At 45.1% G+C, this 16,212-nt stretch overlaps 1 protein-coding gene and 1 long non-coding RNA gene across 2 annotated transcripts; both read left to right on the plus strand.

Annotated features, from left to right (window-relative positions):
• Window positions 1-14: 14 nt before the first annotated feature.
• On the plus strand, window positions 15-6,132 carry LOC129850744 (gasdermin-E-like). Its single transcript, XM_055917008.1, has 3 exons — window positions 15-1,293; window positions 1,400-1,473; window positions 5,241-6,132. Exons 1-3 carry the CDS (start codon window positions 1,023-1,025, stop codon window positions 5,466-5,468), a joined length of 573 nt encoding a protein of 190 aa, XP_055772983.1. The 5' UTR covers window positions 15-1,022; the 3' UTR covers window positions 5,469-6,132.
• Window positions 6,133-12,098: 5,966 nt separating this feature from the next.
• On the plus strand, window positions 12,099-16,185 carry LOC129850745 (uncharacterized). The gene is made up of 4 exons (XR_008758852.1): window positions 12,099-12,436; window positions 12,748-13,003; window positions 15,875-15,932; window positions 16,058-16,185. It is a non-coding gene; the product is annotated as an uncharacterized LOC129850745 (long non-coding RNA).
• Window positions 16,186-16,212: the final 27 nt, after the last annotated feature.

Genomic DNA, 16,212 nt, shown 5'->3' on the forward strand with positions numbered 1-16,212 from the left:
TTTCAGGGGCTCTGTGGGGTCTGTTTGTGTTTGTGAACAGAGCCCCAGGACCAGCTTGCTTAGGGGACTCTTCTCCAGGTTCATCTCTCTGTAGGTGATGGCTTTGTTATGGAAGGTTTGGGTATCGCTTACTTTTAGGTGGTTGTAGAATTTAATGGCTCTTTTCTAGATTTTGATAATTAGCGGGTATCAGCCCAATTCTGCTCTGCATGCATTATTTGGTGTTTTATGTTGTACACAGAGGATATTTTTGCAGAGTTCTGCATGCAGAGTCTCAATTTGGTGTTTGTCCCATTTTGTGAGCGGTCCCCAGACTTCACAAACATAACCAGTGTGTCACGACTTCCGCCGAAGTCGGTTCCTCTCCTTGTTCGAGCGGCGTTTGGCGGTCGACGTCACCGGCTTCCTAGCCATCGCCGATCCACCTTTCATTTTTGCCATTTGTCTTGTCTTGTTTTCCTACACACCTGGTTTCAATTCCCTCAGTATCAGACGTGTATATAACCCTCTGTTCCCCCCATGTCTGTGTGTAGAACTGTTTGTTGTTTGGTGTATGTGCACGCTAGACTGGTTTGCGCTGGGTTATGTCAACCCATATTGTGTTTAGTGTTCTTAGTGCTGTGTGTTTTGTTCACCGAAACAAAAGACTCCTTTGGCTACCCAACTTCTGTTCTCCTGCGCCTGACTCCCTTACAGCCAGTTACGCATACCTACACAGTGGCAACAGGTTCTATATCGGATTGAAGTATTTTTAGCAAAATCCTAATTGGTATGTCAAATTTTATGTTCATTTTGATGGCCTTTTTTTATTTAACCAGATAAGTCAGTGAAGAACAAATTCTTATTTACAATGACATCCTAGGAGCAGTGCCTTGTTCAGGGGCAGAACGACAGATTTGTACCTTGTCAGCTCGGGGATTCAATCTAGAAACCTTTCGGTTACTGGCCCAATGGTCTAACCACTAGGCTACCTGCCGCCCCCAAGAGCAAAGGGCCTTCTTGCCTTGTCTCTTTTTACCATTATGTCTCTCTCTCTCTATCTCTGTCTCTCTCTCTCACCCTGTCTGTCTTGTCTGTCTCTGTCTCTGTCTCTGTCTCTGTCTCTCTCTGTCTTTTCACAGCTGGATCAGATGTGTGATGGTGAGACTCCTGACCTGGGTGATCTGGAAGAGTCTGAGAGGGAAACAGTCCAGGCCATACTGGATCTTGTAGACCAATGTGTTGGGAAGGATGAGGACGAGATCAGATCCTCTCTTCTCAGTGCCGTCCACCTCATTGTCAGTGCCATGGACGGTGAGATAGAGAGCAGTTTTCACAGGATTCTCCAGTTATTATTTGATCAGTTTCTGGGAAACTAGGTTCACTACTGTGGTTTTATGTGTGCATATTTATTTCTCAGGAATGACAGATGAGGGTCTCTCTGTGTTGGGATCGTGTTGCAGTCCTCCAGTCTTACAGGCCCTGCAGATCCTGGTGAGTTCACACCTGCTTGATTGAGCCTCTAGTCGTATATGACCTGGAGTTCATTTTTCTAGGTTTTTGTTTATGTAAATGTATTTGGGTTTATGTAAATGTATCTTCCCATGTTAAATAAACAAATATTTATACCATTATGATAACATTGTACAACCAGTAGCAGTACTGACACCAATGACGGTAACCAGTGGCAATTTAACAAAAAAATATTGGTGGAGAAACTCAATGAAAAAAGTGAATATGCATCGATACATTACTACACTACACATTGAATGCACCGTCATAAATACTTACCAGACACACACAAACATTATAACATAAGGGTTATGACCAGTATATAGTCTACTGCCCATGTCTTTGGCTCCTATTGCAAGGAACACCACGGTTGTCCAGCATTCGGTAACGGTTTCTCTCCTCCTCTACGTCTGAAGAGGATGAGTAGGAATCAGACCAAAATGCAGCGTGTTGTGAAGACATGATGAATATTTATTAAAGCAAAGACGAACACGAAAAAACACTTGGAAAATTACAAAACAACAAAACGACGTAGACAGACCTGAACATGTGAACTTACAATAAAACACGAAGAACGCACAAACAGGAACAGACTAACCAAACGAACGAAAACGAAACAGTCCCGTGTGGTGCGACAGACACAGGAACAATCACCCACACCCAAAGAGTGAGAACAGCCTACCTTAATATGGTTCTCAATCAGAGGAAACGTCAAACACCTGCCCCTAATTGAGAACCATATCAGGCAACACATTTAACCCAACATAGAAACACATAACATAGAATGCCCACCCCAACTCACACCCTGACCAACTAAACACATACAAAAACAAGGAAAACAGGTCAGGAACGTGACACATTCTTTATAGAGTAAAGTATATTTTACTTCAGAATCAATATCAGCATCGGTCTGCAATATTGCTAATCATTGTTAGAGTTTTGGGACGCAGCAGAACACCATTCTGAGTGCAGTTGCCTCTGCCTGTCTGTTAACAAGATGCTCAGGTTATGAATAAAGCAACAACGTTTATAAAGCTACTCCCTCCCTTCAACCATTGCATAGATACAGTTCCATGGGTTATTACATTCTGACATCAATCATTAACAACAACACGTAGTAGCTAGCTAGCTATCTCAAACAGCTGTTAGCCACCGCAAGTTACATCCAAACCACTCAGGTTTAATTATTTTATAACTTGCTCTATTTTAACTGAGGTCTGTTCAGTGGTTGATGAGCACCAATATGTTTTATCTCTACAAGTTTTAAAATAATTTGCTAGGAGATTGTTGACATGATGTATGATGACTTTTCAGCTAGCTAACTAGAAGACGATAAACAACTATTAAATTGCTACCAGAGATAAGATGTCTATTTATCTGTGGCAAATGACATCAAACCTTCAAGGGCGGGCACTACTAATGAATCTCTATAGCAACACCCAAGTGGCCTACATCTGACTGAGTCTCCCAGTACGTGCTGTTGGGCTACATCTGACTGAGTCTCCCAGTACGTGCTTTTGGGCTACATCTGATTGAGTCTCCCAGTACGTGCTGTTGGGCTACATCTGACTGAGTCTCCCAGTACATGCTGTTGGGCTACATCTGACTGAGTCTCCCAGTATGTGCTGTTGGGCTACATCTGACTGAGTCTCCCAGTACGTGCTGTTGGGCTACATCTGACTGAGTCTCCCAGTACGTGCTGTTGGGCTACATCTGACTGAGTCTCCCAGTACGTGCTGTTGGGCTACATCTGACTGAGTCTCCCAGTACGTGCTGTTGGGCTACATCTGACTGAGTCTCCCAGTACGTGCTGTTGGGCTACATCTGACTGAGTCTCCCAGTACGTGCTGTTGGGCTACATCTGACTGAGTCTCCCAGTACATGCTGTTGGGCTACATCTGACTGAGTCTCCCAGTACGTGCTGTTGGGCTACATCTGACTGAGTCTCCCAGTACGTGCTGTTGGGCTACATCTGACTGAGTCTCCCAGTATGTGCTGTTGGGCTACATCTGACTGAGTCTCCCAGTACGTGCTGTTGGGCTACATCTGACTGAGTCTCCCAGTATGTGCTGTTGGGCTACATCTGACTGAGTCTCCCAGTACGTGCTGTTGGGCTACATCTGACTGAGTCTCCCAGTACGTGCTGTTGAGCTACATCTGACTGAGTCTCCCAGTACGTGCTGTTGGGCTACATCTGACTGAGTCTCCCAGTACATGCTGTTGGGCTACATCTGACTGAGTCTCCCAGTACGTGCTGTTGGGCTACATCTGACTGAGTCTCCCAGTACGTGCTGTTGGGCTACATCTGACTGAGTCTCCCAGTACGTGCTGTTGGGCTACATCTGACTGAGTCTCCCAGTACGTGCTGTTGGGCTACATCTGACTGAGTCTCCCAGTACGTGCTGTTGGGCTACATCTGACTGAGTCTCCCAGTACGTGCTGTTGGGCTACATCTGACTGAGTCTCCCAGTATGTGCTGTTGAGCTACATCTGACTGAGTCTCCCAGTACATGCTGTTGGGCTACATCTGACTGAGTCTCCCAGTACGTGCTGTTGGGCTACATCTGACTGAGTCTCCCAGTACGTGCTGTTGAGCTACATCTGACTGAGTCTCCCAGTACGTGCTGTTGCACTGTCCCAATGCATTCACTCACCCATCTGAACCATTGTGAATGCGCCAATCAAGCGCAGCCATTTGCGCACAACCAGAGTAGATCAATGAGGGCTTTCCCCTGGCTAGCCTCTCCACAACAGATCACTGAGTGACAATGAAACAGCTGCATTAGGGAGCTGCCTTTCCTCAAACAACATTTACCAAAATAACAATACAACAGGGAAGCGAACACGTACTGTATGCTTTATTATCTCAAGCAATTACAAATCAAATGTGTTTGCTTACTGATATAATGTTGTGACATGAATGAAAGCCAGAATTACATGCAGAACAGCGCCATTTAGTGGATAGTGGTGGGGCTGCCCGGAATGATGTGTTGCATCAAAGTATAGGTCTCACCAATTACTTTTTGTAAGTAATTTAGGAATTTCTTAAATGGAGGCCACCGATCTCAAATCTAAGGTCATTTAACCTTTAAAAATAATTGACTTAATCATTTACTAAAGAGATTTGATTAATAATTTTGCTCAGAGTGTAATTTCCCTTCATTTAATATTGACTTACACCAATGATATGTTTTATTTAAACACACCAAATGATCTATGGAATCATAACATTGATGACATACTAAAAGGGTGTGATTAACTAATAATCTTCTTTAATATTGACCCCTCTCCTGATAACAGTTTGCCACAGGAAGGAATGCTCAAGGTCCTTGTATATCTTTGTAATGAGTGAATTTTAAGGCGGTAACACTAATTACACAAAATTTAGGGACACATATATATATATCTTTGTAATGAGTGATGTTCAAGGGGTAACAACGTATTATATTTGTTTTTGTTGATCTATAAAATATATTAAAAACTTTTGTTAAATTTTTTCATAAAATTCAAGATAATAGATCCCAAAAACATGTCACTAAGATAAAGTTTTGCAGTAGGACTTGACTTCCATTGTGTTTCACATTGATAAACAGTTCAATATCAATTCAAACATGTATAATCTCTCATTATTTGTCATTTTAAAGTGTTTGTCATTGTTGCCAAGTCGAGGGATGCAAATGCCACCTTAATTCAAGAATGGCCCAGAAAATAAAGCATATCAATGTATTCCTGTGCTGCTTGTCCTCCAGGTGCAGCATGTGGCAGCAGGGAGTGGGGAGACCCTCTCTCTGAGAGATGCTGGTCTAGCTGTTCTGACTGAGGAGGAGGTGTTTGGGAGGACAGAGAGTCTCTTTGGTCACTCTGAAGTTACACTGAAGAGAGAGGAGGACACACTGAGGACGGAGATGAAGGACCAGCCTGGATACCTTCCTCTAGTCATGAGTATCACTGTGAAAGGCCTGGCCTCTTTAGTGTAAGGAGGGAGAGGGAGAGGGAGAGCAAGAGAGATGTGACCTGTTGCCACAAGAAAAGGGCAACAAGTGAAGAACAAACACCATTGTAAATACAACTCATATTTATGTTTATTTATTTTACCTTTTGTACTTTTTGCAGATCGTTACTTCACTGTATATAGACATTGTTAGCAGTTGATGTTATTCTTCAACAACACAGAGCTCAAAGCAAATCAGGGGGGGGGGGGGAAATATATGTATTCAAAGAGAACAAATCATAGTTGTTATGCTGGAAAGTAGATGGAAGATGGTTTTCTTCCCTGTCCTCAATGTTGAATTGAAAGAGAGAGAATATGGTCCTCTGTTGTGCAGCTGGTAGAGCATGGCACGGGGTAGTGGGTTTGATCCACAGGACTACCCATACGTAACAGGTATGCACGCATGACTGTCAGTTGATGTGGATAAAAGTGTCTGCTAAATGGCATATATTATGAAACTTGTAAATCTAGTTTAAACTGATACACTCGGTATTTCATTCCAATATTTGACTCCTGCACTAGCTGAGCTGAAGAACTAGTGAACAAAAGTGTATGAATCCTTGTAACGCTTTCAGTAAAGTGCAACAAACAATATCAGACGTCCGACCTCCATTCTTCTAATCATTAGATAATACAACATAAAGTGGGACATTACAGGGGGGTGGGGGGGGGGGGGGGGGGGGGGGTCAGGACCTGTAATGGTCAGGGCCTGAGTTTGGGTGGGCATTCTATGTCTGGTATTCTATGTTGTCCTGGTTTTGTATTTCTGTGTGTTTGGCCTGGTATGGTTCTCAATCAGAGGCAGCTGTCTATTGTTGTCTCTGATTGAGAATCATACTTAGGTAGCCTGTTCCCACCTGTGTTGGTGTTTTGTTCTAGTATTCGTATTCATTAAAAGGAATTATGAATACTTACCATGCTGCACCTTGGTCTTCTCCTTCTCCTCCCGACGACAATCGTTACAGGAGGTTAGTTTATTAGGATCCCCATTAGATACTGCACATGCAGCAGCTACTCTTCCTGGAGTCCACATGAAACATACAAACACATTACAAATTACAGAACGGTTATAGACAAGAACAACATAAGATATTACATTAAAATAATAGTTATACACAGAGTGTACAAAACATTAAGAGCACCTGTTCTCTCCGTGACATAGACTGACCAGGTGAATCCAGGTGAATGATCCCTTATTGATTCCACTTGTTAAATCCACTTCAGTCAGTCTAGATGAAGGGGAGGAGACAGGTTAAAGATCGATTTTCAAGCCTTGAGACAATTAAGACATGGATTGTGTATGTGTGACATTCAGACGGTGAATGGGCAAGACAGAAGATTTAAGTGCATTTGAACGGGGTATGGTGGTAGGTGTCAGGCGCACCGGTTTGTGTCAACAACTACAACACTGCTGGGTTTTTCACGCTCAACAGTTGTGTATCAAGAATATTCCACCACCCAAAGGACATCCAGCCAACTTGACACAGCTGTTTGAAACATTGGAGTCAACATGGGCCAACATCCCTGTGTATGGGCTGTCTCTCTCCTCATCCTCGGACGAGGAGAGGAGAGAAGGATCATCAGACCAAAATGCAGCAGTAGGGAAATAGGCCATCTCTTTATTTGAAAAAACTATGATGGCAACACGAAAAAACAAAACACTTTCAAAAATACAAAACAAGAAAACGACGTTGACGAAACCTGAACATAAACTTACATAACTAAACGTAAACTCACGGACAGGAAACAGACGACATCAAAATAAACGAACAGCCAAACAGTCCCGTATGGTACATACAGTCGACGACACAGGAGACAATCACCCACAAACAAACAGTGAGAACACCCTACCTAAATATGACTCTTAATTAGAGGAGAACGCAAAACACCTGCCTCTAATTAAGAGCCATACCAGGCAACCAAAACCAACATAGAAACAGATAACATAGACTGCCCACCCAAAACACATGCCCTGACCTAAACACATACAAAAAACAACATAAAACAGGTCAGGACCGTTACAGAACCCCCCCCTCAAGGTGCGAACGCCGGGCGCACCAGCACAAAGTCCAGGGGAGGGTCTGGGTGGGCAGTTGACCACGGTGGTGGCTCCGGCTCTGGACGCTGTCCCCACACCACCATAGTCACTCCCCGCTTCTGTCTTCCCCTCCCAATGACCACCCTAAAACTAACATCCCCTAAATGAATGGCCAGCACCGGGAGAAGGGGCAGCACCGGGAGAAGGGGCAGCACCGGGACAAGGGGCAGCACCGGGACAAGGGGCAGCACCGGGACAAGGGGCAGCACCGGGACAAGGGGCAGCACCGGGACAAGGGGCAGCACCGGGACAAGGGGCAGCACCGGGAAAAGGGGCAGCACCGGGATAAGGGGCAGCACCGGGATAAGGAGCAGCACCGGGATAAGGGGCAGCACCGGAACAAGGGGCAGCACCGGAACAAGGGGCAGCACCGGAACAAGGGGCAGCACCGGGACAAGGGGCAGCACCGGGACAAGGGGCAGCACCGGGACAAGGGGCAGCACCGGGACAAGGGGCAGCACCGGGACAAGGGGCAGCACCGGGACAAGGGGCAGCACCGGGACAAGGGGCAGCACCGGGACAAGGGGCAGCACCGGGACAAGGGGCAGCACCGGGACAAGGGGCAGCACCGGGACAAGGGGCAGCACCGGGACAAGGGGGAGCACCGGGACAAGGGGGAGCACCGGTACAAGGGGCAGGTCCCGGCTGATATACTCTGGCAGATCCTGGCTGATATACTCTGGCAGATCCTGGCTGAGGGACTCTGGCAGATCCTGGCTGATATACTCTGGCAGATCCTGGCGGAGGGACTCTGGCAGATCCTGGCGGAGGGACTCTGGCAGATCCTGGCGGAGGGACTCTGGCAGATCCTGGCGGAGGGACTCTGGCAGATCCTGGCGGAGGGACTCTGGCAGATCCTGGCGGAGGGACTCTGGCAGATCCTGGCGGAGGGACTCTGGCAGATCCTGGCTGAGGGACTCTGGCAGATCCTAGCTGAGGGACTCTGGCAGATCCTGGCTGAGGGACTCTGGCAGATCCTGGCTGAGGGACTCTGGCAGGTCCTGGCTGAGGGACTCTGGCAGGTCCTGGCTGAGGGACTCTGGCAGGTCCTGGCTGAGGGACTCTGGCAGATCCTGGCTGAGGGACTCTGGCAGGTCCTGGCTGAGGGACTCTGGCAGGTCCTGGCTGGACGGACTCTGGCAGGTCCTGGCTGGACGGACTCTGGCAGGTCCTGGCTGGACGGCCCTGGCAGGTCCTGGCTGGACGGCCCTGGCAGGTCCTGGCTGGACGGCCCTGGCAGGTCCTGGCTGGACGGCCCTGGCAGGTCCTGGCTGGACGGCCCTGGCAGGTCCTGGCTGGACGGCCCTGGCAGGTCCTGGCTGGACGGCCCTGGCAGGCCCTGGCTGGACGGCTCTGGCAGGTCATGGCAGGACGGCTCTGGCTGGTCATGGCAGGACGGCTCTGGCTGGTCATGGCAGGACGGCTCTGGCTGGTCATGGCAGGACGGCTCTGGCTGGTCATGGCAGGACGGCTCTGGCTGGTCATGGCAGGACGGCTCTGGCTGGTCATGGCAGGACGGCTCTGGCTGGTCATGGCAGGACGGCTCTGGCTGGTCATGGCAGGACGGCTCTGTAGGGAGGAGAAGGAGAGACAGCCTGGTGCGTGGTCTAGGCACTGGCTGCGCTGGAGAGGAGGAAACAGCAGGAGAGAGAACCCGGAGAGACAGCCTGGTACGGGGGGCTGCCACCGGAGGACTGGTACATGGAGGTGGCACCGGGTCTACCGGACCGTGAAGGAGGACACGTGCTCTTGAGCACCGAGCCTCCCCAACCCTACCAGGTTGAATGGTCCCCGTAGCCCTGCCAGTGCGGCGAGGTGGAATAGCCCGCACTGGGCTATGCAGGCGAACCGGGGACACCACCTGTAAGGCTGGTGCCATGTACGCCGGCCCGAGGAGACGTACTGGAGGCCAGATACGTTGGGCCGGCTTCATGACATCCGGCTCGATGCCCAACTTAGCCCTCCCAGTGCGGCAAGGTGGAATAGCCCGCACTGGGCTAAGCACGCGTACTGGGGACACCGTGCGCTTTACCGCATAACACGGTGTCTTACCAGTACGACGCCTTCTACCTCCACGGTAAGCACGGGGAGTTGGCTCGGGTATCCTACCCGGCTTTGCCACACTCCTCGTGTGCCCCCCCCCAAGAAATTTTTGGGTCTGACTCACGGGCTCCCAACCGCGTCGCCGCGCTGCCTCCTCATACCAGCGCCTCTCAGCCTTCGCTGCTTCCAACTCCTCCTTGGGACGGCGATATTCCCCTGGCTGAGCCCAAGGTCCTCTACCATCCAGGATCTCCTCCCAAGTCCAGGAGTCCTTGTTGCTCTGTTGAGCATTCCCTTGCCGCTTGGTCTTAGCGTGGTGGGTGATTCTGTATGGGCTGTCTCTCTCCTCATCCTCGGACGAGGAGAGGAGAGAAGGATCATCAGACCAAAATGCAGCAGTAGGGAAATAGGCCATCTCTTTATTTGAAAAAACTATGATGGCAACACGAAAAAACAAAACACTTTAAAAAATACAAAACAAGAAAACGACGTTGACGAAACCTGAACATAAACTTACATAACTAAACGTAAACTCATGGACAGGAAACAGACGACATCAAAATAAACGAACAGCCAAACAGTCCCGCATGGTACATACATTCGACGACACAGGAGACAATCACCCACAAACAAACAGTGAGAACACCCTACCTAAATATGACTCTTAATTAGAGGAGAACGCAAAACACCTGCCTCTAATTAAGAGCCATACCAGGCAACCAAAACCAACATAGAAACAGATAACATAGACTGCCCACCCAAAACACATGCCCTGACCTAAACACATACAAAAAACAACATAAAACAGGTCAGGACCGTTACACCCTGTGGAACGCTTTGGACACCTTGTAGAGTCCATGCCTCAACGAATTGAGGCTGTTCTAAGGGGTACAACTCAATATTAGGAAGGTGTCTCAAATGTTTGGTATACTCAGTGTATATTGGAAAGACAACAAAAATACTATTTACACACTGTTCACATATACACATTCATATTTTTATAGACAGTACAGTTAAATTAGATACATTTTTGGGGGGTGAGAGGAGTCCTACATGTTTTGCATTGTCAAGTGACCCGTATGGCAACAACATAAACAGAATCCTGCTCAAAATACTGTTCACCAGAATCATGTCCCAAAAACAAGTCTGTTATTATTTTATAAACATTTGAAATTGTAATCTTTCTCACATTACTGTGTTACCAGGTTCAAAAAGTATACGTATTAAAACAAAGAGGAAGTCCAGCACCCTGGTCATCTTGATGTCTAGAATACCAGGGTGATTAAGATGTTGTTCTTTTTAATAATGATTCTTTACTCAGAGATAACATCCCCAATATGTGGAGTCAGTATGATGGTCCTGTGATGTCTGATTCACAGTGATTGAACAACGTAGACATGTTGTCATCAGAAACCCTATGCTGTGTGTGTTATTACTGCAAGGCTCCTGGGATTTGTTCAAACTGAAACTAAAACTTGACCTTGAGAACTGTTATTGCACTTTGGAACTGATAGCTGTCTGTTGGTGTTGGACTCTCCTACAGTACAGTGGTGAAGTATATGGATGTGACTTTCTGACCCTGTAGTAACAGTTAGGCCCCGTACACAATCAGGTTGGACAACTGATTTACCACACATTGGACACAAAGGTTGTGAATGATACTTTAAAAAATAAAAGTAATATTTCACCTTTTTTTAACTAGGCATATCAGTTAAGAACAAATTCTTATTGGCAATGACAGCCTACCCCGGCCTCCCCTAACCCGGACGATGCTGGGCCATTTGTGCGCTGCCCTATGGGACTCCCGATCACGGACGGTTGTGATACAGCCCAGGATCAAACCAGGGTCTGCAGTTTTGCCTCTAGCATTGAGATACAGTGCCTTAGACCACTGCGCCACTCTGGAGCCTTAAAATACAGTCGGCTAATACTGATATTCTTGTGCTATAACAGAGTTCATCTACACAAAATATTTCACACGACCATTGTGCAACGTCTCCACAACACTGTTTGTGCAGAAACACTCTGTTCTATCAAAACAGTTTTATCAAATGTGTTGTGCATTATGAGTTCTTCACCTTCAGTGTGTACAGGGCCTTTAAGTAAACATTCCTCATCAAATCAAACTTTATTCCTTACATGCACCAAATACAAAACAGGTGTGGACTTACAGTGAAATGCTTACTTACAAGCCCTTAACCAACAATGCAGTTCAAGAAAGAATTAAGAAAATGTTTACCGAATAAACTAAAGTTAAAAAATTATTAAAAAGTAACACAATAAAATAACAATAACGAGGCTATATACAGGGTGTACCGGTACAGAGTCAATAGTGGGGGTATAGGTTAGTTGAGGTAATTTGTACATGTAGGTAGAGGTAAAGTGACTGTGCATAGATAACAAACAGCGAGTAGCAGCAGTGTAAAGACGACGCTGTGCTTCCGTAGCCTGAAGAACGTGAAAGTGAAAGTGGATGAGTTACTGAGCTATTACATGTAAGAACTACTCCCCAACACCGCTTCACTGCTATGAGGATGACAACACATCAAAACGGAATATACTTCCCAGTAATGTGGCATGTAGTTCTGCCTGCTTCTAGTGAAGTTATTTTCTCATGAAATAAAACAGAAGTGAAGATCAGGAATGTAAGAGTCTAACAGGACAGTTTCCCAGGAAGGGGTTAAGATTAAGAGACTCCTCCTCCTACTAGTATGTAATGAACTCTTAGCTAATGCATTTCAGACATACTCGTATCTCATTCTTAATAACGTATCTCTAAGTCATAAGGACCCAGAGGAAGCAGTGGGAACCAGGTATTGAAGCTCATGTAGTGTTGCGATCAGGAAAAAAATTGTATTGAATGACCAACATTTTTGACTGAAATGATATCCTGTTTATATCCTTTCCTGTCATGTCTAAAGCAATGCTACTCTGTTCTGATCCACTCTTTTCCCAGGGAAAGTGAACCTTTCAAAGAGATTGTGTTTGCATTATTGAGTGTCTTGTCAACTGTGAAATGTATTTAGAATGCTCTTCAGAAGATGTTGTATTGAGTGTTCATGTGTTCATCCTAGTTTTGTTTCTTAGACGTCTTTGTCATTTGTGTCTTTGTCATCTGCTGCAGCCAGAAACACGATCCACCACCATCATGATTTCCAATGCCGTAAAATCCATGTTGAAGGAAGTAGATTCTAACGGTACCCTGATCCCTGTGTCCAGTCTGAACGACAGCTCTGGTAAACTGAATCTCCTCTCACTCATTGTGAAGACCAGGCCCAGATGTGGATGCTTCTGGCAGGAACCGAAATACCAGTCCAGAGGCTTTTCCCTGAGTGATGTGCTGAAGCCTGGAAAACCTGAAGACAAACCTTTAAACCCAGGTAAACACCAGAACATTGGACTAGCGTTGAACTAGTAACCGAAAGGTTGCAAGATCGAATCCCCGAGCTGACAAGGTAAAAATCTGTCATTCTGCCCCTGAACAAGTTAGTTAACCCACTGTTCCTAGGCCGTCATTAAAAATAAGAATGTGTTCTTAACTGACTTGCCTAGTTAAATATAGGTAACATTTTAAAAATCCTTTAAAAATAGGCCCTCCGGCAGGGTTGCCAGGTCTAGAAAAATTCCCAGACCTTTGACTACTCAAAACCAACCTAAAAGGCCTGAAAACTAGTCCAACCTTTATTTCCCACAGCAATAAACCCTTTTTCCATAACGTTATCGACCCAATTAAGAAGGAATATTCACGTAACTTGTAATGACGTTAGAAGCAAAGTTAGGTTTTCATCCAAATAATATTTATTGTAAACTATAACATGATATAATAAAGGAATTTGAATATGTCCCAAGAGAAAATTTAATTTGCCCTTATTAAACTCACCAGATTATTTTCCATCAATGGATGTCAATATTAAACTCAAAGACAGACCATATAAACAATACGCGACAGTACAATAATGACAAGATAAACAATCAACTCTTATAAGACAGGGATCCTATTATTAATCAATAAGGCCTGGGGGGGTGTGGTATATGGCCAATATACCACGGCTAAGGGCTGTTCTTAAGCATGATGCAACGCCAAATGCCTGGATGCAGTCTTTGGCTGTGGTATATTGGCCATCTACCACAAACCCCCTGGGTGCCTTATTGCTATTATAAACTGGTTACCAACGTAATTAGAACAGTAAAAATAAGTGTTTTTTCATACCTTTGGTATATGGTCTGATATAGCATGGCTTTCAGCCAACCAGCATTCAGGGCTCGAACCCGGTTTATAATTGTAAATAAATCCATTTAGCACATGTACATAATTATAGATACATCCTTTAAACCCAGGTAAACACCAGAGCAGCCCCACAGACAGGTGCTTGTGTTAACCAATAGCCTGCTGGAATAAGCTACTGGGGATGAGGTCATCATTTCAATCACTGAATTAAATATGAATAATATGTGTATGAACTGAATATGCTTGTCAACAACAGCCAGTGTTTGTTTACCTGTAGCCTAATCTGACTGACTGTTACCGTCAATCTAATGCATTCTAACAATTGATGACAATTGCGATAGAGCTTTGATAACTTACAATTTAATGAACTAATGGCAATTAATAACTGCATAATAACACAAGGCAACAACAACAATAAACTGAAGTTATAAGCTACTTATGAAATCTGCATGCCAGCTCCAAGTAGGCTACACAAGTGGCACAAATTGATTTCCATTGACTCCAGCGATATAGTAATTTCAACATATTTATTTTGTCAAATGATTTTCTACAGTAGCCTACAATGGCATATCAATTAATAGGCTACTTGATTGGCAACAGTTGCAAATGTGTCATTCTCCACATTTAATGTAAGTTTCATTGAGGATTCTTCCCCACAACAGAATCACTCGAGGCAGTTCCATAACTTCCATTTCAAATTTCCACTCACGCAGCCCCCGAGACCCTTAGACTAAGCTGCCTGCTGCAGTTCTCTCTCAACACACACAAACATCACAGGGAAATAACGGACATGCCAACCCTGACCTCCGGGAACAATTTGCTTACAATATCCTCTTTGTATTACCGTAAAACTTCAGCTAAACGCGGTCTGAAATAGCTGCCTGTCCGTAGCCTGTCCGTAGCCTGGCAATGGCACACATTTCAGCAATCAACCGTTTTTATCGCCAGTAAGAAACTGCTAGTCATTGCCTGCAACAGCTGAGAACTGCAAGATAACTGGCAAGTACAAAAACAGTCAACAACTTTACGAGTACAAACCCCCAGAAATCGTCCGATCGCCATCCATTGGCGAAAAAAGAACTGACGAAAATGCTGACGACAATGCACGGTCAAAGAGGAAAATAACGATTCTGTCAAGGAAAATAAGAAAACAAATCGAAAATAGTGCCATACTAAGACAAAATAAACGTAACAGTGTGTAAATGACAACACATTATTGCAGAAAATGAAGAAATTTATAAAAATGCTGGAAGTGAGAGCTGGAATTAAACAATTAAATATCGGTATGCAAATTAGCAAAAGCTGTGTACATTAAGGAAATAGACACCTGGCATAAAAAGCCTGTCTGTAATAAGCACCTGTTGTGTTCAGTGATATAAGAAAATAAACGCCCAGGTTAACAATTGACGTTTTATGGTACAATAACAATGGCTTAGATAGAAGGAGTTTCTAAGTAACATGTATGCATATGTAACTGCAGGGTACAGTGAAAACCACGTTGTTGTTGCTAGTGTAGCAGTGTGATGTTGTTCCCCTAGATTACGCACCAAATTGCACACAAGGACCAATTCAAATAGGCCAGGTCAAGAGGGGATGTTAATAATCTGATAATAATAATAATAATTCAGTGTATTTTTTTATTTAATTACAGCTGCATAGCTAATGTTTTTATTTGGTGTACAAACACTTTTTCATACCAATATTGTACATACAAGTGATTGTAAAAGTTTTGTATACTTTGGTTTGGCCCATCGCGGGTTATCTGTATCCCCATACCACTTTATCGTTCTCTTTTGCCTGACCCTCGGCTAGCAAGGTATGTTGTCCTTGGCTCCGAAACTGTTTAATATGGAACCGTCATAAGGTTATACAATGTACTGTTTTGCAACCATACGTTTGTTATAGTGTGGACAGTGTAGGAATTTATGTTAACAAGTTTCACAGAGCTCACTGACTGGGGTATCTGTTGTAACTTCTAAGTACTTGTGACAGTGGTTGAGTGAGTGTACATGTGCTCGCGCAGGTGCCGGAGAGCTGTGACTGCACCAAGGGTAACGTGTGTGTTGTCTCTTCGTGTGCAGGTATGTCTTTTATTTTGTCAGAATTATGTTCTGTATAGTTTTACTTGTATATGCTGTTGTGCAGCGAGTGTGCACGCAGCACCTGTTAATTCCTTTTGGCGCTCTTTTGTCTGACCCTCGGCTAGCAAGGTGCCGGAGAGCTGTGACTGCACCAAGGGTAACGTGTGTGTTGTCTCTTCGTGTGCAGGGCAAATAAAAAGATTTCAACGAGCAGACCATCAGTTGTGGCAGCGTCTTCATTAAGAATTACACAACGCAGAACGAACCACGCTACACTAGC

Source organism: Salvelinus fontinalis, unplaced genomic scaffold (assembly GCF_029448725.1).
Source record: "Salvelinus fontinalis isolate EN_2023a unplaced genomic scaffold, ASM2944872v1 scaffold_2286, whole genome shotgun sequence".
In the NCBI taxonomy this organism is placed as follows: domain Eukaryota; kingdom Metazoa; phylum Chordata; class Actinopteri; order Salmoniformes; family Salmonidae; genus Salvelinus; species Salvelinus fontinalis.